The sequence below is a fragment of the Littorina saxatilis genome, linkage group LG1 (genome assembly GCF_037325665.1).
Source record: "Littorina saxatilis isolate snail1 linkage group LG1, US_GU_Lsax_2.0, whole genome shotgun sequence".
Taxonomy (NCBI): Eukaryota; Metazoa; Mollusca; class Gastropoda; order Littorinimorpha; family Littorinidae; genus Littorina; species Littorina saxatilis.
Window position 1 is genome coordinate 31013729 of NC_090245.1, and position 27500 is coordinate 31041228.

Sequence of the window (27500 nt, forward strand, 5' to 3'; positions counted from 1 at the left end):
ACTAGAGATGAACTTGTGTTTGTCGTCAAGAGAGGAATGTCACAAAATGTCTGTCTTCAAGCAGCTGATTTTCAGCAAACAAAAATGTCAAACGAATAGACAAGGAAAAAGTTGTCAAATATGGTTCGATAACATGATATACATTATTTATCTGAGACACACACCAAATGAAACATATTCTTGATTTGTTTGAAACTGATGCATGGTTGTATTCCTTTCTGGCAGTAGGTCAGCCCCTTGTGGAACAGTAATCAGATTGACCCCTCCATTTATAAAGATATATCTTTCTTCTCTTGAGGACCATATTTGACATCAGGACATATCTGTGTGGGCTTTTCTTCATCATTTACAACGAGAAGGAGGACATCTTTAATCTCCATGCTGTCTGAATTGTCATGTTTTATTACTTCCACAAGAAGAATGTACCATTGGAGTTAGCGACTACTTCCGAAATATCGCCGGAAAGGTCGTGCACTTTATGTCTATAACCACCTCGATTTGATCATAGATAGGTCTATTATTTTGTCTTTGATGAGTTCCAGGCCACTTATGTCGCCCCTAAGAATGCGTTTTTTCCGTGCTGCACTAGAGATTTTTTTTAAGTACTAAGAAGTCGTGACAATTAGTTATTTTTGTATTATTAGTGATTGGTCACGTTGCTTCCTCTTATCCGTGGAATTGCCTTTATTTCGTCTCAAATGACTTCATGTAACGTTATTATGTATTGAAGGCAGGAGACAATTTCACGCACAGCTCTTGTCATGGATATTGCTGTTCTGTCTTTTTTACGTCTGTTTGCATGGCTCCGCCTATTACCTGACGCTGACCATTTGCAGTAGGTACACACACACAAACATAACATCTTCTTCATTTTTGTTCATATGTAATTTGCCTACATATGTTTGGATTCCTTTTAGTAAGTGCACTCATTCAGACAATTTAACAGTTGAACCAAATGTGCTTAGGTTATCAATTAACAAGTCGCGAAAGGCGAAAATACAATATTTAGTCAAGTAGCTGCCATTTTTCAGCAAGACCGTATACTCGTAGCATCGTCAGTCCACCGCTCATGGCAAAGGCAGTGAAATTGACAAGAAGAGCGGGGTAGTAGTTGCGCTAAGAAGGATAGCACGCTTTTCTGTACCTCTCTTTGTTTTAACTTTCTGAGCGTGTTTTTAATCCAAACATATCATATCTATATGTTTTTGGAATCAGGAACCGACAAGGAATAAGATGAAAGTGTTTTTAAATTGATTTGGACAATTTAATTTTGATAATAATTTTTATATATTTAATTTTCAGAGCTTGTTTTTAATCCGAATATAACATATTTATATGTTTTTGGAATCAGCAAATGATGGAGAATAAGATAAACGTAAATTTGGATCGTTTTGAAAATTTTTATTTTTTTTTACAATATTCAGATTTTTAATGACCAAAGTCATTAATTAATTTTTAAGCCACCAAGCTGAAATGCAATACCGAAGTCCGGGCTTCGTCGAAGATTACTTGACCAAAATTTGAACCAATTTGGTTGAAAAATGACGGTGTGACAGTGCCGCCTCAACTTTCACGAAAAGCCGGATATGACGTCATCAAAGACATTTATCAAAAAAATGAAAAAAACGTTCGGGGATTTCATACCCAGGAACTCTCATGTCAAATTTCATAAAGATCGGTCCAGTAGTTTAGTCTGAATCGCTCTACACACACACACACACACACAGACAGACAGACAGACGCACATACACCACGACCCTCGTTTCGATTCCCCCTCGATGTTAAAATATTTAGTCAAAACTTGACTAAATATAAAAAGCAAACACGAAAGATCTGTTAAGGCTTGTACGGAAGATACGAGCATCATTCGTCTTGAATGTATGCCAAAAATGTAGCGTACTGTGCAGAGTTTGAATTTTTTTTCGTTGAATTTATTCGTAAATGAAAACAGTGTCAACATGCAACAAAAAAAGCAGAACAATACAATGCAACTGTATGTCTGAATCTGGCAATAAACAATGGGATTTTTCTTCATCTGGCTCATCACCATTCTGAACAGAGCAAAATCGTTTTTTTTTCCATTTTGCTTGATGTTAAGTGGCTAGATAACCTCATTCTATGCAAACATCTGGCAATTTCTGTGGCGGTCGACACGATCGTTCACACGGGAAATAATACATACTTTAACAAAGGGCAACACTACCACAGAGGGTGGCGCATGATCACAGTACCGTCTCAACAAACTCTCAGACCGCTGTCGACGGTCTGACTCCCCGAGAGAATGCCCAGGAGAGGCTTAAAGGTGGAACTGCACAGGAAATAGAACTGGGGTCGATCCGCCGGGCACAGAATTGGGAATGAGAGGTCACGACAGCTTAAGCGGATCAATCTCCCTTTGACTAAATTGGTGCACCCACTGTTAGGACTGAGGCAGCGCAAAATGTAGGTCAGTTTTTAACTAATTGCCTTTGATCTGGAACCTCGGGAGGTTTAATACAGAAGAAAGAAAAACAATTTAAAAAAGAAAGAAAAAAGAAAGAAGAAAATAAAATCAAAAAGACAGAACGAAAGAAAGAAAGAAAGAAGCAAACAAAGAATTAGTGAAAGACTTTATAGTGAAGAATATGGTAATGACGAAGAAAGAGGATCTACGATTCGTCGATTAAATTGACAGATTCACAAGTTTACATCCACTTCTTCAAAACTCACGATAGTTTACCAACAGATTGGAACCCCAACGCTCACCACCATATTCAGTCAACCCCGAACCATATAGCATCTCAGAAGATTACAAAGACAACGTATCTTGGCATTTGGACGCCAGTTTGGCCCCAGATATAATATAGTCAACAATGTCATCGACAACCATATAGCACGATGCTAGAGTCGTCCAAGAACCAACATAGATATTAGTCCCTCTCCCAGCTCTACGTCACGCTCATAAGATAATTTCCTATGTCATTTTGTGATGTTATGAGAAAAATGCAAAAAACCTGTTTTGGTTTCTGAGCAATCTGCTTATCTCAGTTTAGTTATAAGTTGCAAACTGCCTATCTCGAGCTGTTACCACTGGATAAACGTAAGATAAAGAGCTGACATCAACATTTTCAATCAGCAATACTGCATGACAACCCACAGCGAGCTTTTGCATACCTTCACATTCTCAAAACAAGTCTTCCTGAATCCTAAAGAAAAAGTGCCTGACTCATGAGACGAGATCGGTATTCTTGATCACGTTACCGTGGCAATTGTTTTTCTGATGGTCTGAGAGTGTGTACTCTCTAGCACACGACAGATACCCTTCCAGTAGCTTCCCCTGTACTTTTAATACAGAAATGCCTAACACTGAGATAGGTATTTTTCTTATGGGCGTGACGTCTATCAGTTACCTCGTTCCTAAAACCTTTAGCAGCACAGAAGGCTTTTGAGGGCTTGATGCGATATCATAGCAGGTGGTATGACTCAGCTTTACCAAAGCAGCTTCTGGTCCTGTATTACTTTCTTCAAAACAAATGGAATTTTGCAAACGTGGTAAATCCGTCAGGTACAGTTACATTTAATTTCGTTTTCGTCTTCTCAGGTTTCGCTAAAATAAAGTTAAGTTTGTTTTCATTTTTATTGGTTGTGGGTATTCGTCGAATTAGCTGCTGAACCTTAGTCTTGTATTACATAAATGAAAACAAAACTTAAACTGTGCTCTGTTTGACTTTATAAAGAGATCAGATATACAGCGTAAAGATTCAATTGAGAGAAATGGTTTTAATTACCATGCATTATGCATTAACTGTTGTTTCATGTTTTCCATGATTACAATTAACAATGATCCAACGGAATAACCCCGAAACTACAAATGTCTATTTGTTGTACGTTAGAAAGACATGTTGCTATCTAAACCTCGTCCTTTTGATAATCCTAACCGACAACAAACTACGTTACGCTATCTCCAGGCATGTGCGGACGCCGGACAGCAATGGACATTATGTTACATTATCTGTGACAATAATTATGAGCCCTCACGCATGCTATGCACCACTCACATCTCTGGAGACTTCAAGTCTGGCACGAACAAGCTCTTCAGACTGGCTCCAAATAACACGTATCCTGATTTCTTGTGGCACCCGGCAGTTTCCTTGTATTTACTTTTTCTTGATTTGGTCAGGAGGGCGGTGCAGGGGGTAAACATTTCTTGTGTAATGGGTTTCTGGTTCAGAAGGGTGACATTCCTCGGTTTTGCATTCCGTGGAGACATCGGCACGTACGCATCATTGCCAGTGAATTTCAAACGATATGTTGGTGGTGGGGGAGGCGGGCAGAGGGTGAGAGAGAGAGAGAGAGAGAGAGAGAGAGAGAGAGAGAGAGAGAGAGAGAGAGAGAGAGAGAGAGAGAGAGAGAGAGAGAGAGAACTTTGAACTTTGAACTTTGAACTTTATTTATTTATCGAGGGTAACAGAATAAGCAAAGTATACATGCTTTTTTTCGTCCGGCCCTCGCCCATTAAGGGTAACTCGATTAATAACAAGAAGAAATAGAAGTTAAGTTAATTACAATACAATGTATATAATTAACATGTGAAACAATTAAAAAGACATTTCAAAATGCATTATGAATATCAAGCAATTATGTAATATTATCACATAATTATTTACTTGTTTCCAAGAGAAACAGCATATACATTTCTTTGAAGGAAGTTTCACCGAATTGCATTTTAATTAAATCAGGAATGGAGTTCCACAATAAGGCGCCAGAATAAGAAAGACTTGATTTGTAAAGGTCAATTCTAGGGGTTGGGGTAATTAATTTGTTTAGTTTTATTGAATTAGTCAGTTTGAAATTTGAGGCAATGAATGTAGGTGCATTCCCTGACATAATTCTATGCATCATTGCACCTTTGTTATAGATAAATCTTGATTTGATAAGAAGAATCTTTAATTTTTTTTATTCCCCACTCTGCTTCTTTACCTCTGTAAACTTGTAGGGGTAGTTATTTTTCGATAATGACCCAGCAACCAAACAAATAACGACCCAGCAACAGCCTGAATCCTCGATAGTGCAATGGGTTGAGAAGCTGTTCTGTTTCGGTACTACTTTTTGCGACTGAAAAGTTCCGAACGCTCTAATGTACGAAGTATACATCTCTGGAGCAAACAATACAAACATACCGCATTTAAATTAACAACTACAGGCCTGAACACATGAATCTCCATATAAAATCCATGAGTTCGGTTGTTTTCTGAATCTAGATCAGACGTTCATCACAAGCAATTTCCCAAGGCAAGTAACTCATACTTTGTTTAGCGACAAGAGTAGTTCCCCTTCTTTTCACTCAGTTTCTTCGACAACAGACTGCAATCCGACGGTCAGTTTTCAACAATATTTCATTTAATAAACAGATCACACGCAACCAAATGCACACATCTCATCAATTTAAACAACATAAAGCGGTTTCATACACTATTTTCCCCAGAAAACTTAACTTCATACAGTTTTTAACGTTGGAACACGGGGGCAAAAGTTCGTCTGCTAGTCCCATTTGACGAAAGAACATTATCCTAACCGATACCAAAACATATACAGAACACACAATATCTGCCTTTGCCGCCACAGCAGAATAACAGCATATCTGTGAACTTGATTTTAGTCCAAAATAGGAAAACTGACAAGAAGTGTTAACAGAATGGAATGATTTGCACGGAACTATACAACCGCGCATTAATCGATCGCCTGCGCAGGTTGACTGGTTGAGTGAATAGGATTCGATCAAACTTTCGCAAAAAAACTCCTCTTTTCTTTGAATAACTGAAGAAAGGAGGAATAAAGAGGTTACACACCTCGTCTCAGTGATTATCAAAAATTATGGTCTCAGTTCGCGGTCATGAAAAAGCTCGCTAAAGCTCGCATTTTTCATGATCCGCTAACTTCGACCATTATTTTTGATAATCACTGAGACTCGGCATGTAACCTCTACATAATCAGACGTAGAGAGAGATGCAATTTTTAAAAGAATTAATTTAACAGCTCGTCTATGTAAAGAGCACAAGTGTTTCAAAGTGTTTGCAGTGTTTTGCGCGTTTATCTCCTTTCCTTCGTGCGCCGGCGAAGCCGGCGTACACCCGGCCTTTGCCGGGTCCCAGGCGCAGCCTGGTATTCGGCTCTATTTCTTCCCGGCGAAGCCGGTACCCGGCGAAGCGGATATACATATTTATTCCCCCCTCTGCTTCTTTACCTCTGTAAACTTGTAGGGGTAGTTATTTTTCGATAATGACCCAGCAACCAAACAAATAACGACCCAGCAACAGCCTGAATCCTCGATAGTGCAATGGGTTGAAAAGTTGTTCCGTTTCGGTACTACTTTTTGCGACTGAAAAGTTCCGAACGCTCTAATGTACGAAGTATACATCTCTGGAGCAAACAATACAAACATACCGCATTTAAATTAACAACTACAGGCCTGAACGCATGAATCTCCATATAAAATCCATGAGTTCGGTTGTTTTCTGAATCTCGATCTGCCGTGCTCAAACCGTTCATCACAAGCAATTTCCCAAGGCAAGTAACTCATACTTTGTCTAGCGACAAGAGTAGTTCCCCTTCTTTTCACTCAGTTTCTTCGACAACAGACTGCAATCCGACGGTCAGTTTTCAACAATATTTCATTTAATAAACAGATCACACGCAACCAAATGCACACATCTCATCAATTTAAACAACATAAAGGGGTTTCATACACTATTTTCCCCAGAAAACTGAACTTCATACAGTTTTTAACGTTGGAACACGGGTGCAAAAGTTCGTCTGCTAGTCCCATTTGACGAAAAAACATTATCCAAAGCGATACCAAAACATGTACAGAACACACAATATCTGCCTTTGCCGCCACAGCAGAATAACAGCATATCTGTGTACTTGATTTTAGTCCAAAATAGGAAAACTGACAAGAAGTGTTAACAGAATGGAATGATTTGCACGGAACTATACAACCGCGCATTAATCGATCGCCTGCGCAGGTTGACTGGTTGAGAGAATAGGATTCGATCAAACTTTCGCAAAAAAAATCCACTTTTCTTTGAATAACTGAAGAAAGGAGGAATAAAGAGGTTACACACCTCGTCTCAGTGATTATAAAAAATAATGGTCTCAGTTCGCGGTCATGAAAAAGCTCGCTAAAGCTCGCATTTTTCATGATCCGCTAACTTCGACCATTATTTTTAATAATCACTGAGACTCGGCATGTAACCTCTACATATATATATACTAGATGATTACCCGCTTCGCCGGGTACCGGCTTCGCCGGGAAGAAATAGAGCCGAATACCAGGCTGCGCCTGGGACCCGGCTTTGCCGGGTGTACGCCGGCTTTGCCGGCGCACGAAGGAAAGGAGATAAACGCGCAAAACACTGGAGACCTTCTAAAAATAGTAACTTGCAGTGACCTTCTAAAAATAGTAACGTAGTAACGGGAATATGGATTGACGCCATACGGAGGAAGGGAGATAATCGCGGCTGAAAACACTGGAGAAGATAAGGAAGAGTTACTGGTAGTGGATCCAGACAAAACAAAACACAAAATCGGTTCAGCGCGCACAGCGCTGCGCGCTGAGAGCACGTGTTGAAATATCTCATCGACCAGGTTGTGTCCAGGGTGTATCTGAATATGATCACCAAATTTGAAACAGATCCATCGAGAACCTTGGCCGCGCATCGCGCACAGACAGACAGACAGACAGACAGACAGACAGACAGACATTAGTCTTGATTTTGTTATATATATCAATGGTCCTCCTCAGGACTAGATTACCTTGCGATACGTCCCCCACAAAGGGACTTTGCTCTGTAAATCTCGGTCCCCCTTGAGGAGGGTCTGATGCTCCCAATAGGCTGTCTGTGAAGGGATACTTACTTCTCTCTCTATCTCTGCTAAGAGATTTTAACAAATCTCGGAAGAAAGTCTCTGCTGACTTTCAATTGTTTCTTTCACAATTTCTGATGTTTTATATATATATATATATATATATATATATATAGAGAGAGAGAGAGAGAGAGAGAGAGAGAGAGAGAGAGAGAGAGAGACAGAGACAGAGACAGAGAGAGACAGAGACAGAGACAGAGACAGACAGAGTGATGCCAAAATCGCGAATAAACAAAGAACAAAAGTCAGAGGCAATACTTCTATATCGCCTGTGATAGCAGACAGAAAGACAGACAGAGAGACAGACAGATCGACAGATATACAGACAGTCAGGGCAAACTAGGCAAAGCACAGCAGATCACAGTTGGTCAAGAAAGACTCCGTTTATTGCCAGACGACTTGATTACATTTTGGTTAGCTCCGGTATTTTTTATTTGAACTTTGATTGTGGCATGGTCAGTGTTCCTTTTTCAGACCATAGAGGGTGCCTGGTTCGATTGAAAGTAAGTGAGATTGTAAGAGGCAAAGGTTATTGGAAGTTTAATAATTTGATGTTGGAAGATATCGATTATGTTAATGAAATGAATATTTTTATTGAAGGATTTTGTAGCAAAGAATTGGATTGTCAACTGGATTGGGAAATGTTAAAAGTTAAAATAAGGGAGTTTACCATTAATTATAGCAAAAATAAACAGTGCAGGGACGTAGCACCCGGTAGGGCATGTAGGGCGACCGCCCGACCACTTTTTCCGTAAAGAAAAAAACAAGTCGCGTAAGGCGAAAATACAATATTTAGTCAAGTAGCTGCCATTTTTCAGCAAGACCGTATACTCGTAGCATCGTCAGTCCACCGCTCACGGCAAAGGCAGTGAAATTGACAAGAAGAGCGGGGTAGTAGTTGCGCTAAGAAGGATAGCACGCTTTTCTGTACCTCTCTTTGTTTTAACTTTCTGAGCGTGTTTTTAATCCAAACATATCATATCTATATGTTTTTGGAATCAGGAACCGACAAGGAATAAGATGAAAGTGTTTTTAAATTGATTTCGACAATTTAATTTTGATAATAATTTTTATATATTTAATTTTCAGAGCTTGTTTTTAATCCGAATATAACATATTTATATGTTTTTGGAATCAGCAAATGATGGAGAATAAGATAAACGTAAATTTGGATCGTTTTATAAATTTTTATTTTTTTTTACAATTTTCAGATTTTTAATGACCAAAGTCATTAATTAATTTTTAAGCCACCAAGCTGAAATGCAATACCGAACCCCGGGCTTCGTCGAAGATTACTTGACCAGGAGAGAGAGAGAGAGAGAGAAAGAGAGAGAGAGAGAAGAGAGAGAGAGAGAGAGAGAGAGAGAGAGAGAGAGAGAGAGAGAGAGAGAGAGAGAGAGAGAGAGAGAGAGAGAGAGAGAGAGAGAGAGAGAGAGAGAGAGAGAGAGAGAGAGAGAGAGAGAGAGATCTACCAACAGAACACCCCACGTAATATTCACGCGATGGCATAAGGTCGGTTTTTTTGGTTTTTTGTTGTTGTGTGTTAGTCTTGGTCAACTGCTGGAATAGGATGACGTCTTATTTTGACGAGAACGTCACACGTGACGAGTTCCGTCAGGCCATAAAAGTATTGGCGCCAATTTAGTGAAAATTGCTTCTTCGTCCGTCTGCTCACATGAGAAACAATGGAGGTAAGAAATGTTTGGTATACTCTGTGTGTGAAGCTGGGGTCAGACTGAGGGGTGAGTGATTGTGTGTCAACCGTAAGTACGCCATAACAATTGAGTAACACAGTAACTTGTGGGGTTAACAGTGTCACATGAAACAACATGTAGAGAGAGAATTGAATAATGGACACAAGTGTGCATCCTGGTTGTGATGGATCGAAAACGCGCTAAAAATATTCTGACAAATCCCTCTATTTTTCAGTCATCACTCAGGCTGCCAATGTTGATGGCTGGACGGATCAATAAATTGCTTGTTTAGAAGTAAACCAGTTTGTCAATCCTTGCTTTTTAACACACTAGACAATAATGAAGACGAAAGTCATTTGAAGTAAGTGCTCATCACATTCAACGTATCGGAATTTAGATATAAATGTAAGTCGATTGATAATCACTGATACATTCACCAGCCCGTTGTTTGGTGGAGGATGGAAAGATGATTAGATGGAACTGAGCTCAGAAGGCACGAAATCGCATCATGTTTTCTTTCTGTTTTAGACCATTACAAGGGGACGGGAAGGGGGGGGGGGGGGGGGCGGTAGTGTAAGCCCCATATTTCCTTAGCTGTCTCAGCATTTTGTCTTCCATTTTTTTCCGCCCTACCACTTTTATTAGGTGTGCTACGTCCCTGACAGTGTCAAAGGAGAAATGAAGTTGCAGATTTGTGTAATAAACTGAATGATTTAGCCGTTTACTTGAGTAAGAATCCTCACTGTAATGATACCCAAGCAAAGCGTGAACACGTGAAAATGCAACTCGAGTTAATGGAAATAAAAAGGGCACGAGCCGCTCAGGTTAGAGCTCACGCTAAATGGGTCGAGGAAGGGGAGAAAAACACAATATTTCTTGAGTTTGGAAAAAGCGCGTGCAAATGCAAAGGTTATGGATCGCGTGAAAGATGATGAAGGGCGAGTGTGTACAGATCAAAAACAAATACACAGTGTGCAAACAAAATTTTAATAATTTGTATACAAAGAAAATATATATAGTAGATAATGTTGGTAATGTTGACGATGTTTTGCAAGGCTGCAGCGTTCCTTCCCTTTTCGACGAAGATACGAACAGCTGCGAGGGTTCTCTAACTGCTAATGAACTGTTACACGCACTAAAACAAATGAAAAATGGTTCTTCGCCAGGTTCTGATGGCATTACAATTGAATTTATTACAGTATTTTGGTCTCGAGTGAGTATATTTATATCACGTTCTTTTTCAGCAGCATTTGATAATGGTATTTTGTCTGCGTCTCAAAGAAATGCTGTCATTGTGTTAATTCATAAAGGTAAAAACCTTCCGAGAGATGAATTAAATAATTGTCGTCCAATTTCGCTAACAAACAGTGACTATAAATTAATGGCGAAGTGTCTGGCTCTACGCATGAACAAAGTTGTACACAATGTGATTAATCCTGATCAGGTTGGATATATTAAAGGGAGGCAAGTTTCATCTTTGTTAAGATTGATTGATGACGTCATAGATCAAATGAATGTGCAAGATAAACCAGGTCTTTTGGTTACCATTGACATGTTTCATGCATTTGATTGTATTTCAAAAGACTTTATGATAAATGTTTTTAAAAAATTTGGGTTTGGCCCGGAGTTTGTAACTTGGGTCGAAGTTTTGATGAAAGATGCCAAGAGTTGTGTTAATTATGCAGGCTGGTTGTCTGAGTATTTTCCAGTGGAGTCTGGAATCCGTCAGGGATGTCCATTCTCGCCTTTAGCCTTTGTTTTGGCAATTGAGTTAGTAGCCATTAAGATTAGGCAGAATAAGAATGTTAAAGGTATTTCGAATCTGAATTGTTTAAATGATAGGTTTTGGGATGATATGTTAAAAATTGCTGTGTATGCTGACGATGTAACGTTATTTTTGAAAAGTGAAACGGATTTAAAACATGCCTTATTGATTTTTGATTCTTTTTACTACGTTTCCGGATTAAAGTTGAATCTGTCGAAATGTGAAGCCATGTGGCCAGGAAGTCAAAAACATTGTCAAGACACCTTTTATGATTTCAATTGGAAGAAAAAATTAAAGATTTTGGGAATTTATTTTTGTAATGACATATCAGCCTCTGACGTTGAGGAAAATTGGACAGAGCGAATTACGTCTGTTAAGCGCTTGATTTCGGCATGGGAGAAAAGAAATTTGAGTATCATGGGTAAAATTATTGTAATAAAAACGTTTTTGATTTCCCAATTTGTTTATTTTATGCAGGCATTTGTGATCCCTGATAAAGTATTAGCAGAAGTTAATAGACTGTTGTTTAGATTTTTGTGGAAAAGGAAGGAAAATAATAAAAAGGCATTTGAAAAGGTTAAAAGGATAATAATTATTGTGTAGTGATGTCGAAAATGGTGGTTTAAATATGATTGATTTGAAACACATGCAGGCATCCTTTTTATTACAATGGGCTGTCAGACTGACATCCCCCGAAGTTACGGATAAGTGGAAATGTGTTCCAAAGTCAGTGTTTTCAATGTACGGCTCACATTGTGAATGTTTTTATTCAAATGTTCATTTTCGGAGACTAAAGGGGAGTGAACTTGTCAAATCCAAATTTTGGAATTTTTTTTTGAAAACCTGGCTTGATAACAACGTAGGCTTATGTATTGATGATAATTTATTTAATCTGCTTTTATGGAATAACCAATGTTTTGCTTATGCCGGAAATGTACTGTATTTTGAAGATTGGGCGAGAAAGGGTCTTAATAGTGTACATGATGTTTTATACAGAAACGAATTTGCTTCCTATCAGTTCATTTGTGATGTTTTAGGAAAATCCCCACGGAGAATTTTGGAATATAACATGGTTCGTGCTGTTGTTCTGAATGTAATGCATAAGACGATGCACGGAAAGAAAGAAATTGATTTGATGGATATCCCCTCATATCGTGGTAAGAAAGTACACAGCGCACAACAGTTTAGAAAAGAATTAGTAAGTATGAAAGTTGTTGAACCGGTGTGCAATTGGCTTTTGGAGGAGGAAATTTAATTATGAAATTGATAAGAAAGATTGGCTGATTAGTTTTGAATCGGTTAAAGAAACAAGGTTGCGTGTATTACAATGGAAATTACTTCACAATATTTATCCCACAAACATTAATATGTTATGTAAAATGAAAGTTGTGGAGGACAATGTCTGTTCATATTGTAGTAATAGCGTTGATTATATAGAACACTTTTTTCTCTTTTGCCCAGTGGTGATTGAGTTTTGGAAACAGATAGAATTTTATATTTGGGTACATCTGGATAAACAAATAGAGTTAACAGTGCACAAAATTATGTTTGGTGTCAAAAATCGAAAAATGCAAGCAACTCTGTTGAAAGAATTGAACCGTATAATTTTGGTTGCTAAAATGTGCATAAGTATTTATAAAAAAAAACAAAGGCTTCAATGCCTCTTTTTGTTTTATTCGAAAAGCAATTGCAGATCAGAAATATAAAATTATGATTTAAAAAAAAAACAAAAAAAAACACAACAAACAAGAGGCGAAGCCTTCAAGGCTCACGTAAGAAATAGACAAACAGTAACACAAACTCACTACACGAAGCTTCGCAAAGTCTTAATACCAAAAACCAGCAGCTACGGCGTGGTACTTTGACCCCAACATCGCTTCTCAAGTTTTGACATGCGAAGCTTCGCCGTAGCTCGCAACGAAGTTGGTTTTTTTTGTAAGAAGAGTGCTTTTCGATTCAAGATGGACGACGAAATCAGACTCAATACCATAGTGAAGAATGTATTTATCGACTTTGGTTGACCCAAAGTACAAGAACTAACCTCCTACCTGTATTATTTCATACTGCGATGCATTGACATGTCGAATGAAACTCGAAATCCCAGCGCTCACGCCAACTGGTCCCGGCCGTGCTCAGTCAACGAAATAGAACACATACAATTAACTTACGTCATCATCAAGTACGTAAAGTACAATTTGTGACGTAAAGTACTCAGAAAGAAGCACACCACGCGCTGGTCGAGACTACGTGCATGCGCTTTCTGACTAATAAGATTTGAGACGCCAAGACATGAAAAGAAAAAGATAACTCTTGCCTTCCAACTAGTCTCGGCCCGCTCAAAACCGAGACTTTCAGTAATTCCTTCGCGTGACGCCATAATGTGACGTCTTCAAATGACGAAATGTTAAAGTTTCTACCACAGACATACACACGCACAAACACACACACACACACACACACACACACACACACACACGCACACACACACGCACAAACGCACAGACAGACAAAGTTACGATCGCATAGGCTACACTTACGTGAGCCAAAAACACGTTCGCTGTGCGAACCGAAAAAAAAAAATAAAAGACTATAGATTACATATTGTAAGTTATGGTGTTTGCCTTAATCTTTAGTTCTGTGTACCAAATATAAATGATTTAAGAAATGGGCTTCTTCGCCAACTTTTAGTATTGGTAATGGTATTTTTTGGTTAGGTTGTTTTTGTTTGCTCGTTTGATTTTGTTTTCTTGTTTTGTTTGGTTTCCTTTTTATTGTTTGACTAGGAAGTTCAGATTGTAAGATTCTTTGTTTGCTTTAAATCTGTATTTGTCCTTTGTATTTTTTCTGTGTACCAAAGATGAATGCATGAATTTATGTCAATGAAAAAAAAAAATCTCCAAAACGCTGAATTGTGAGAATAGAAATAAAATTTAAAAAAAACAAACTATGGTTTGACAGGCCAAAGCTGATTCCTGGTGAGAATAGGTGTTTATTCCCCCCTCTGCTTCTTTACCTCTGTAAACTTGTAGAGCTAGTTATTTTTCGATAATGACCCAGCAACCAAACAAATAACGAGCCAGCAACAGCCTGAATCCTCGATAGTGCAATGGGTTGAGAAGCTGTTCTGTTTTGGTACTACTTTTGCGACTGAAAAGTTCCGAACGCTCTATACGTACGAAATATACATCTCTGGAGCAAACAATACAAACATACCGCATTTAAATTAACAACTACAGGCCTGAACACATGAATCTCCATATAAAATCCATGAGTTAGGTTGTTTTCTGAATCTAGATCTGCCGTGCACACACCGTTCATCACAAGCAAATTCCCAAGGCAAGTAACTCATACTCTTGCCGACAAGAGTAGTTCCCCTTCTTTTAACGCAGTTTCTTCGACAACACTGACTGCAATCCGACGGTCAGTTTTCAACAATATTTCATTTTATAAACAGATCACACGCAACCAAATGCACACATCTCATCAATTTAAACAACATAAAGCGGTTTCATACACTATTTTCCCCAAAAAACTGAACTTCATACAGTAAATTAAATTAACGTTGGAACACGGGTGCAAAAGTTCGTCTGCTAGTCCCATTTGACGAAAGAACCTTATCCTAAACGATACTAAAACATAAACAGAACACACAATATCTGCCTTTACCGCCACAGCAGAATAACAGCATATCTGTGTACTTGATTTTAGTCTAAAACAGGGAAACTGACAAGAAGTGTTAACAGAATGGAATGATTTGCACGGAACTATACAACCGCGCATTAATCGATCGCCTGCGCAGGTTGACTGGTTGAGTGATTCGGATTCGATCAAACTTTCGCACAAAAACTCCTGTTTTCTTTGAATAACTGAAGAAAGGAGCAATAAAGAGGTTACACACCTCGTCTCAGTGATTATTAAAAATAATGGTCTCAGTTCGCGGTCATGAAAAAGCTCGCTGAAGCTCGCATTTTTCATGATCCGCCAACTTCGACCATTATTTTTAATAATCACTGAGACTCGGCATGTAACCTCTACATCTTCTGACGGGGTCATTATATCTTCTTTATTTTCCAGATTCCTGAGTGTTGTTTTGACTGTGTCATATCAATGACTTGACTGGTCTTTTGGCGAAGACAGCCTGGCGGAGCAATTCTGTCCTCCGTCTGGACGCCTGTCCAAAAAAAAAAAAAGAAAAGCAGATCACAGTTCATTACAACACAACAAATCACATCTAATATGGAGAACTAAACAGATTTGCTCGGGGGTATCTATACATTTTCGAAAGACGCTTCATCGCGTCATCGCTAACAACCCTTCTCGCAAACAGTCTGACCCTAAGGAAAACCTCCCCCCTTATCCAGAAACAACAACGACAACGACAACAACAATAACATACACAGCACCAACAACGACAACGACAAAAACACCACCACCACCAACAACAACAACAACAAAAAACAACAACAACAACAACAACAACAACAACAACAACAACAACAACAACAACAACAACAAAAACAACAACATGTTCAGACCTGATGTCACGGATGCAGATTTTAAATACCCTGATATAATTTCATGAAGCTCTTGTTCAAATTTCTTGTGAACAAAAAGCACAATTTGAATGGCAATGATACAATGTCCACATACTCAGTGATGACCTTGCTTTTTTTCTTTCATTTTTTTTTTAACCTTTTTAAGCTTTTTGGATTACAAAATTAATTGCAACAACCAGTGTTAACATTTTCCTCATCACGAGTGTGCATATCAGGAAGTTTATTTGTTTTCTTTCGATGGCACGTTCGATGGAGAAATTCAGTGTTCTATTTTTAGTGACTTTAATGCACTCGTAACTGGATAACAGGTGTACATTATATTGGCAATATTCAGTCATTGACACTGATATACTAGTAAACCTTTCCCCCTCGTTAAATCTGTTGTATATATATGCCATTTGCTACTTTTGTTTTTGTCTCTGCTGTTCTGGTGTGTAAATATTGCTTCTACCTGAAGTGCATAGGTGTAAACATTACGTTACAGATGCAACACGTACATGTGCACTATATACTATAGTCTCTTCTTGTCAGGGTTGCCTTGAAAGTGGGTTTTTTTGTGTGTGATTTTTGTCGAGGCAACCCAATAACAATGTGTGTGTGTGTGTGTGTGTGTGTGTGTGTGTGTGTGTGTGTGTGTGTGTGTGTGTGTGTGTGTGTGTGTGTGTGTGTGTGTGTGTGTGTGTTTATTCGTAAAACAAAAACCCAACCCAGTCTTGATCTAAGGACTATCTTCTGTTAAGAATAAACGTATGTTTTTGTTCGTGTATCACTGTTTACATAAGTGTTAAGAGTGCCCTGCAGAATGAGGAACACATGAGCTTGCGGCGATCATCATTTGTATAATGATGAAAGTTGCTCAATGCTTGTTATTGTCTCAAATGCCAGGAGTTTGGTTCTACATTACTCTGACTTACTCTTCATGCGCACGTCGTTCGCTCGTCCCTTTGGTTCTCACATCTTGAAATAGCGCTCTGCCATATTTGATTTGCAACAGCGATTGTTTTTTTTCTCCCTGAGTCAAAATCGAATAGTTTCAGGGTTATTATACCTGATGTTTGTCTTTGTTGTTGTTGTTGTTGTTGTTGTTGTTGTTGTTGTTGTTGTTGTTGTTGTTGTTGTTGTTGTTGTTGTTGTTTTTATTTGACTTGCTGTCGTCGTGCGATTTTGTTTCTGCTTGGTGTTTTCTTCCTGTCTTGTAGGTAATGACGGTTTATACAAGCCCTAACGCGATCTCTGTACTATACTGTGCAGTGTACATTAAACACATCGCTTGACTGGTCCGGACAGAGAGAGAGAGAGAGAGAGAGAGAGAGAGAGAGAGAGAGAGAGAGAGAGAGAGAGAGAGAGAGAGAGAGATAGAGAGAGAGAGAGAGAGAACTTTTTAGAACTTTAAAACTTTATTACATAAGGATAAAGGTTTTAGGCCTAGCCTAATCTTACCCCCCGCGGGTTAGGGGGAAGAATTTACCCGATGCTCCCCAGCATGTCGTAAGAGGCGACTAACGGATTCTGTTTCTCCTTTTGAATATAGTCCATTTTTGTAACGATTTTAGTCAAGCAGTATGTAAGAAATGTTAAGTCCTTTGTACTGGAAACTTGCATTCTCCCAGTAAGGTAATATATTGTACTACGTTGCAAGCCCCTGGAGCAAATTTTTGATTAGTGCTTTTGTGAACAAGAAACAATTGACAAGTGGCTCTATCCCATCTCCCCCCTTTCCCCGTCGCGATATAACCTTCGTGGTTGAAAACGACGTTAAACACCAAATAAAGAAAAAAGCCTAATCTTCCAACCTGTCCTTGGAACATATACAGAGAATAATTGTAAACGAAAGCAAAGACTGTGCACATACACACACACACACACACACACACACACACACACACACACACACACACACACACACACACACATGCACACAGAGAGAGAGAGAGAGAGAGAGAGAGAGAGAGAGAGAGAGAGAGAGAGACAGACAGACAGACAGACAGACAGACAGACAGACAGACAGACAGACAGACAGATATAGAAAGACAGACAGACAGACAGATAGACAGGGACAGAAAGAGTCAGGCAGAGACAGACAGACATAAATACAGACTGAAAGACAGACAGAGAACGGGAGGGTGGAAAGGAGGAAGGGGTGGGGGGGGGGGTGTATCTAATAAATCCACAGATACACCGAAATAGAAGATATTACGCCTGTTTTTGTGTGCGTCATTTTGGGTGGGGTCATAAACAGTGAGTTTTTCTGAAGCTCTTGATTGGCAGTGTTTACACAAAACCGAAGGCCAGCGTGTCGAATTTCATCGTTGGGCAATTCAATTCACAGATAATTATTTTCGTAAATTGGGTTTCATCCTGTTTTTTGTCCGCATAGTGCATTGACTTAAACATATCATGTTGCAAAATTGCATGCCTGGGCTGTTGATATTTTATCTGAATATTATTTGTGTGCTGGCATGAATAAGCTTGAAGAGCCAGACTTTTTCCTTATATTATGATCGCATCGCGATGTTTAAGGTATAAATATTCCATGTTTCCAAGAGTAGGCTCCTTCAGTAAAGTATGCTCCAGGAAGCAGCATCACAAGGTGTTTGAAACACAACATTTGTGGTTTTGATTGTGTGATTTCCGTTTGGCAGTTTGGTTTTGGTGAGTTACTTATAAGAAAAAAAACAAAAACTCGACTTTCAATATTATTGATTTAATTATGCTTATTTATTGTTAGTTATGATATTATATCTATTTTTATTTATGTTTATTTATTTTTGATTGACTTTATTTCAGTTTCACATTTCATAGGCAATTCTATCGCAATTTATGTATCTGGTTTTACTTTATTTTAATTATTTACTTTATGGTATATTATTTTACTACAATATTAATCATGTCCGTAACAATCTCATTTATCGTCTATTTTTCAATTGTCTTTGTTTCGTTTTGTCTGTGTTGGATCGAGTCTGTTTCGCTTTATTTGCGTTTTTCCGCGCACTGTATCTTTTTCTGATTCCCATTTTGTTCAGTCTGACCTCTTTTTACATTTAGTCAAGTTTTGACTAAATGTTATAACATAGAGGGGGAATCGAGACGAGGGTCGTGGTGTATCTGTGTGTGTGTGTGTGTGTGTGTGTGTGTGTGTGTGTGTGTGTGTGTGTGTGTGTGTGTGTGTGTGTGTGTGTGTGTGTGTGTGTGTGTGTGTCTGTGTGTCTGTGCGTGTGTGTGTGTAGAGCGATTCAGACCAAACTACTGGACCGATCTTTATGAAATTTGACATGAGAGTTCCTGGGAATGATATCCCCGGACATGTTTTTCATTTTTTCGATAAATACCTTTGATGACGTCATATCCGGCTTTTTGTAAAAGTTGAGGCGGCACTGTCACACCCTCATTTTTCAATCAAATTTATTGAAATTTTGGCCAAGCAATCTTCGACGAAGGCCGGACTTCGGTATTGCATTTCAGCTTAATGGCCTAAAAATTAATTAATGACTTTGGTCATTAAAAATCTGAAAATTGTAAAAACAAAATTTTTTTATCAAACGATCCAAATTTACGTTCATCTTATTCTTCATCATTTTCTGATTCCAAAAACATATAAATATGTTATATTTGGATTAAAAACAAGCTCTGAAAATTAAAAATATAAAAATTATGATCAAAATTAAAGTTTCGAAATCAATTTTCATCTTATTCCTTGTCGGTTCCTGATTCCAAAAACATATAGATATGATATGTTTGGATTAAAAACACGCTCAGAAAGTTAAAACGAAGAGAGGTACAGAAAAGCGTGCTATCCTGCTCAGCGCAACTACTACCCCGCTCTTCTTGTCAATTTCACTGCCTTTGCCACGAGCGGTGGACTGACGATGCTACGAGTATACGGTCTTGCTGAAAAATTGCATTGCGTTCAGTTTCATTCTGTGAGTTCGACAGCTTGACTAAATGTTGTATTTTCGCCTTACGCGACTTGTTTTTATTCTAACGACTACGAACACTTTGAAAGCAAACACCTAACGTACTTTATTAAATCACAGTTCATGAAGCCCGATTGTACTTGCCTAACCAAGTTGTTTTTTCTTCATTTTCAGAACTAAAACAAATATGATACGGCAAACACTTCTATATATCTTCCTGCTTCTGTGCTGCTCTTTGCTAACCCATGCAGGTTCTACTGCATGTATCAAAACCACCATGACGTTTGGAATTACAAATGAGCCAAATGGGACGTTTTGTGACTGGTTCAGCGACGGTTTTCAACTAATTAAGAATGAACAAGGTAACTGGTTTGCTTCCCTTAATGAGAGCAATGGTAGCCTGACGAGCGTTTTACAAAGTCCGACATCAAACGATTCGTGTCTGATGTTCCTATTCGACGTTGACTCGGAAACAAACAGTCAGCTCAGCGTACACCTACAACACGATAATCGCGAAAAAAGTGAAGAGTTGTTATGGTCGCTGTTTGAAGTCAACAAAAATAACTGGGATTTTGGTCGGGCTCCACTAAACAGTGCTGACAAGTACAGAGTTGTCTTCAGTGCAAGTTCGTCTAAACAAGTCTGGATAGATGACATACAAATCAGAGGACAATCAGACTGTATCGTCAAACCACCTGAAGCGAGACCAGCAACAACTCGACACAAAAACACAATAACATACTCCACAGCTACAGGGTCTACTTTACAAGACCAGCCACCATCGTCGAGATGGATCGTAGTTGGTGTTGTCACTGTTTTTGCTGTAACGGTCAGCATCGCTGTTGCTGCTCTCGTTATTGTGTTCAGACAGAGGAGGAGGAATAGAACGCCTAGTGCTGGACAGCAGCCCGACCAAATGGTCAATCGTTGCGAGCTTCCTACGCCAAACTCCGACCACAAAAACGAGCACAAGACTCAAGAGGGCAACGGCAGCATGGGACTACCTGCGCGAGGAACTGCCAGCGCGAGCCAGCGTTTGTCCGAACAGTTTGAGCGAGACGACGAGGGCTACGAAGCTCCGGTCAGCCCATTAGCCCTCAATGACTACGACAGAGACCCAACATTTAGGAGGGATCATGGACCAAACGTCAAAGACGCCGCGCCTATGATCAACAGGCAGATGCTGGAACCTTCTGGTAAATTTTTGAAAATAATATTCCTTTTAAGATACGCTCTTTACCATGTAAGATATCTTCTGATTTACCACAGATCTACCCAGGCTTTTTATGGGATACAAATTATGCTTACAACTGGACACATTTTCAAGATATAGCCTGGCTGCCGACTGTGCTGAGTAGATCGTTTTTGTTGAATACGTTTCGTCATGAAACAATTGTTTGTTGATTCTGTCTTCGTGCACCTAACATGTGAACATAAGGCCACGTCCCATTTCCACGGAGTTATGCAAACGATCGTCTGCTACACAATGAGGTCATCACTGTAACGTCGATCCCATAATTTCAAAGTTCACGATAAAATACCTAAAATGATATCTGATTGAAACTATCCATCTTTTATTCAACGGTTAAATGAAAACATTTGTGTATTGGTTTAAACAAAATTTTATTCAGGATTTCTTCGCATGAACAGTTCAAAACACACAACTAGGACACGCACTCAAGCAAATGCTTATATCACGTGACCAGAACAATACTAAGTTACACACATTTTCGTAATGATGGACATAACAACAATAAACCAGAAAAACAAATTGAAAGAATGGGGATGGGGAGCTAAATAGGAACAAAGGAATCTACAGAAGATAAAAAGAAAAGGGAGGGAGAGGGGGAAGAAAGTACTAACAACCACAAGGAGAGGCTAGGACGAAAGCGCATTGTGTATTGACTTCACAAATAAAACAACGGGATGATGTTGATACTAATTATATCCTACCAATCCCTAAAAGGAAGCAGCGATTCTGCCGTGGCCGTAGACCTTGGAGACAGCGCACAGCAAAGCATGAGGCAGGAGATGGAAACTTGTTCTGCAGCAACCCGTAGAACCGGACGCTACGACTGTCTCGTTCAGCCAGACGCTGGCACCCAGTCTGCACAGTATGGCTATACCAGTCTGCGGGGCCTTGCCAAACACAACCTAATCGTCGAGGAAGCAGCAGACTACATCACGGTGGTGGGAGAGAGACAGTCAACTGTACAGCAAGGTTGCGACGTGGAGTATAGTCTTGCTAAAAGCATTACAGGAGACAATGAGAAACCAAGCGAGGAAGAAGTAAATGAATACATCACCTTAGTGGACGAGAGAGACAGTCAGCTTTACTGCACGGTTACCAAGTGAAATGAGTCTACCAGGGGAAGGTTAACAGGGGCGGATCACATCATGTTTAAGGGGCCGGGGGGGGGGGGGGGGGGGAGGGGGGTGTTCCAAATTTCTTTTACGGACAATTCGACGACGGGAAGCGTTTAGTTGAGGGCGCAAAGCGTTCCAATCTCCTAGGGGGGGTCCGGGAAACGTGGAAAAAAACAAGGAAAATGGAGCAATCTGAGCCAAGAAACTTCGAATTCCCCTACCTAATACACCTTCCAAAAAGTAAATTTAAGAAGACAAATTTGGATCAAAATAGGGACAATTGACCGATCTGGTGCAACCTGAGCCAACAAATTACCCAACTACTTTCCTAGATCGTCACTTAAAATACAAAGGCCGGCTCCTAGGGGGGTCCGGGAGTATGCTCCCCCGACAAACTTTGTTAAATCAAGGAAAATGGAGCAATAGGTGCAGTCTGAGCCATCAGTTTGTCTTTATTTTCAAATTATTTATTTCTTCTTACTTTCTTCTTTTTGTGTTCTCTTTTTTTCTTTTTTTTCTTTTTAGGCTGGGGGGGGGGGGGTGTTTCCGGAAATCCCGGAAACCCCCCTGGATCCGCCCCTGGTTGACAGAGACAATGAGAACCCAAGCATGGCCTAACAAGAGACGGTTACTTTTGAGAATAATACCCTAAGCGTAACAAAACCCGGAAGAATTGCTCGCTTTAGTGAACGAGAGAGACGGTCAACTTTACTAAAAGGTAAGACAGTAATTACGTTTCAGGTGAAAAAGGTTACCAGAAACAATGGAAATCTATGAATGCAAGATGCTGGACAATATACTCCTTACGTGGACCAGAGAGGTTGACAATTTGATGGACTGATAAGCAAGTAAAACACAATGTTTAGATTACCATTGCTTATGATGATGATTACTGTTATTGGTTTTTATGTGTTTGGTTGGTCTCTTCTTTGGTAGTGCAATAGCGTTAATTATGGATTGTTGTTATCATCATTTACATAAAAACTTATCTGTTAATCCAAACAATGATATAATTACTGTGATGTTCTTAACTACACTTTAACATGGAATGTATGTATGTATGTATGTATGTATGTATGTATGTATGTATGTATGTATGTATGTATGTATGTATGTATGTATGTAGGTATGTATGTAGGCATGTATGCATGTGTATTGGTGTGTCGGTGTGTCAGGTGTGCAAGAAAAAAGGGTATTTTTATATCATGGGTTTTATGAATTTTCTTCTTTTATTCTTTTATAGTTATTAATTAATGACCTATATGTGCTGATGACTAATTTAATTTCCTTTGTTGGATCAATAAAATGTTATGAGTATGAGTTATGAGTAGTTGTTGACTATGACAAAATATTCGATAAAAGAAAGACATTGCGTTTGAGACAATGTTGTAATACTCTGGTGGGAAAAATCGGTTTTATAAGTCATACAATACATGCATATGAAGAGAAAACCATGTGTCAACTTTGGTGCACAGTGTTCTGTATTTGGTCAAGGGGAAAATTGCCACTATTAATACTTACAATGTATCAGCAGGCTTTGCGAAAGTTTGTCTCGAGGGATGGATACTTCTGCTAATTCAAATAATTAGAAGAGGTTGAATTTACAAAGTTTGAAGAAGTCAGGGGTATGCAAATGTGTTTACTGCTTTTGCTTTGTGTCGATGATAATGTATCCAGTACTATATACATGTTGGAATGTACAGAACGCAAAAAGGGTAATCAACTCTTTAACATTTATCGATACATTCTCAGAAAATAATCGATAACTTTACAAATCATTGGTTGACATTTTTGCATTAATTAAACAAAATAATCAGTCGCCTCTGTTCCTTATCAATAAATGTGTGTCAGACGTCACATATGTTTTCTATCGACACAGAAGCAGGGGGATTGGTTAACAATTGTATGGATACAAAATATCGAACAATCAAATAAAAAATAATTAAATACTTTTCTTAATGGTTATCGATAGTTTTTATAAAGTTAATAAACCTAGTGGCCTTCCATAAGAGTGTGCATGTTAATGTAGATACAATATTGCTCTTAGCAAGGTAAAACGTAGACCCATTCCAAAGTTGAGTAGAATATAAACAAAACCAATAATACAACTTTCTTCTATACGTCTATTCACCGCCAGACATCAAGGCGCTTTTATAAGGGCACAATTAGGAGGTTGTGTATAGTATTACTTGGTGAAGTTAGTGAAGTTGTTAATTGTGATCTAAAATTAATGGTGCATAGATTCATTTACACGAGAAAGTACCAAGAAAAATGTTTGTTTTTATTATGTAAATATTACAAATTATATTGCGATTGCACAGGCACGCAGTGTGAGTTATATTAACACATGTGTTGTGCGTCATGTATACATTGTTTTATTATATACAGCAGGAACATGTTTATTTATTGTCTTATCCATTTATATTCAGTAATTGTGTTTAATGATTTTAGGATAACTGTTTTCATTTCAGTCTGCATGTTTTCTTCCAATCAACAGTGTTACATTCTGCGAAGTTTAACATGTCCTTATTTACAGTTTTGATAGAACAAAATAGAGTCGCAAAGGCAATCTATAATTCTAGAGTGTTTCTATATTTTGAAGTTTTGCAACACAACCTAGCATCTGTATGTATGTGCTTCAGTAATCTAATAAGTTTTCTTTTACAAAATAAAGGGTTGTTGATGACATACTATTCCATTAAAATAATGTTTTCTCATGCACCTCCCCTTTCTTTTGTGTAATCCTGTGATGTAAATGATCGAACTCGCCCTTTGTGTAGCAAAGTGCACTTCGCTACCCTAAACACTCTAATCATCGCATAGCGAAACAGCCTTGTGTACAGTACATAGCAGACGATACGATGATGCGCGCGCACCTTGCCGGCGCAAATTCTAATACAATACCTTTCTTTATATATCTACCTAACTTCTATCTTTCAAAGTCCCTTTTATCTTTGATACGGTCCTAATTATATTTAGGTTTGCATAGAAGTCACTGATTAGGCTGGATGGCTGCATATTATTGTGTTATTTACGATAATGCTTCGAACTGACCAAAGCGTCACTCTGACCTTGACCGGTTTTCATGTATCGTTGAGAGAAATTGATTCTCACAAACTCATCTTTGTCTTTTCAATCATTGTTTTGTCATTTTTGTATCACTATTACATATCCCGTACCTATGTTGCATATGATTTTAGTTTGTTTATAAGGATTTGGTTGTAATGAGTGATGCTTGGTTCCTCTGCAAAGATTGCTAATTTATGCAGACAGGTACTCGCGCAGGAATTTAGCCGATTCCATTTACTTTCGGACTTTACCGCTTCGTACTAAGTCAATGTATAATTTTCCCCCAAGTAACGCATATCATGATGTTTGTCTAGGGTTCTTCTTTTTATCTGTATGATTTATGAGTTTGTCCATTATTCCAGTTTAGAGAGTTTTGTAATTTTCCGCACTGAAGTTGGTTCAGTGCCTTCACTAGGACCATTGTTTTTGCATCCTACTAAATAAATATAAGTTTTTACGAAATGTGATCTATTGCAACAGAAAGCTAAAGGTCGTAGCTTTAATTTGATGTATTGTTTGTTATGATTGGTTATGTATTTGTTTAAATAACGTGGGGTAAAGCAAGTGTAAGAAACACAGATTCCGTGTTTCTGGCCGTATTCAGGCGATTTTTATTCTCGGCGGACGGTGCTTTCTGTGCAGTCCGCGCCGGGGCTATAAGTATAAGCCGGACCCCGGCATAAGCATGCATTCGCTCCTAGCAGCTGAACACGACACTACACTTGCTTTGCTGTCTACGGGTTTCGCCTTCGGCCTCTACGTTTCCTTGCATTGTTTTCTTGAATAAAAAGTTGAAACAAGACGCTTGGACTTGGGCTTCGTATCTTCTACTTCTACCCCTTCCACTCCTCCACTACATTTGTTTTAATTATGTAATCCCTATTTTGATCTTGAGTAGCATGCGTGCTGCTGTAAACATCATGATAGTGCTTTTAAAGTACTAGTATAACTAAACTTGCATGCTCATGTAATCATATCGCGTGTACACACGCACCCATTTTGTTTAACAACAACTTCTTCTTCTTCTTCTGCGTCTGTGGGCTGAAACTCCCTCGTACACTCGTGTTTTTGCACGAGTGGAATTTTACGTGTATGACCGTTTTTACCCCGCCATTTAAGCAGCCATACGCCGCTTTCGGAGGAAGCATGCTGAGTATTTTCGTGTTTCTATAACCCACCGAACTCTGACATGGGGTCCTGATTTGGCCTAAATGGTCTGCTGGACCCATTAAGCAACAGTTAACTAACTAACTAACTAACTCTGACATGGATTACAGGATCTTATCCGTGCGCACTTTGTCTTGTGCTTGCGTGTACACACGAAGAGGGATAAGCCACAAGCAGGTCTGCACATACGTTGACCTGGGAGATCGGAAAAATCTCCACACTTAACCCACCAGGCGGCCGCGGCCGGGATTCGAACCCTCGACCTTCCGATTAAGAGGCCGACGTCTTACCACCCCGCCACAGCGCCCGTCACAACAACAATTAATCCTGACTCTGTCACAGGAACCGTCGGGATCAAGATATGGCACCAGATATGTACATTTCATTTTAAAATGATAGTAATTATACAAAAAGTTTTCTGTAAGTAACTTGAGTACTGGTTGCCGGTTTGGTTTACGGTGTGTTCAGATTTGAACAAGTAACATAACGGAACTGTTTGGATGACACTCTCCCCGTGAAATGTATACGCTTTTACCGCTCGCTTTATTATGTCGTGTAGTCTGTCTGTGTATCTGTGTGTCTGTCTCTCTCTCTCTCTCTCTCTCTCTCTCTCTCTCTCTCTCTCTCTCTCTCTCTTTCGCTCTTTCTCTCTCTCTCTCTGTCCGTCTCTCTGTCCTTCTGTCTGTCTCTCTGTTTCTCTCTCGTGTGTCTGCCTCTCTCTCTCTCTCTCTCTCTCTCTCTCTCTCTCTCTCTCTCTCTCTCTCTCTCTCTCTCTCTCTCTCTCTCTCTCTCTCTCACGCCTTTTTGACAAGGAGATAATTCTTCGTGTCCAAATCCCGACGACCAATCCTTTCCATTTCATTACGTCTTTTTTAAACTGTTTGACAGTCAAATACAACCGATCTTGACGTACGGTTCGGAGGTCTGGGGACTCTCTGCTGATCAACAAATTGTTGAAAGAGTACATTTGTCTGCCATTAAAAGGTTTGTCGGTGTCCATTCGAAGTCACCAAGGCATATAGTTTATGGTGAAACAGGACGTTATCCTCTGTTTGTGGTAACG

General features: G+C 39.1%; 2 protein-coding genes across 3 annotated transcripts in view; both read left to right on the top strand.

Annotated features, from left to right (window-relative positions):
- LOC138966864 (15-hydroxyprostaglandin dehydrogenase [NAD(+)]-like) overlaps positions 1 to 27500 on the top strand; it is a 466254-nt gene that overhangs the window by 283346 nt on the left and 155408 nt on the right. The window lies entirely within an intron of this gene.
- On the top strand, positions 20014 to 25548 carry LOC138966844 (uncharacterized). Of its 2 annotated transcripts, XR_011455778.1 has the most exons (3): positions 20014 to 21030; positions 21801 to 23295; positions 23328 to 25548. XR_011455778.1 is itself a non-coding variant. In XM_070339203.1 (2 exons), the coding sequence occupies exons 1-2, from the start codon at positions 20022 to 20024 to the stop codon at positions 22187 to 22189; spliced, it is 1398 nt and encodes a 465-aa protein (XP_070195304.1). In that variant the 5' UTR covers positions 20014 to 20021; the 3' UTR covers positions 22190 to 25548. The 2 variants fall into 2 exon arrangements, 1 of the variants encoding a protein (XP_070195304.1); XM_070339203.1 differs by having other exon boundaries at positions 21801 to 25548.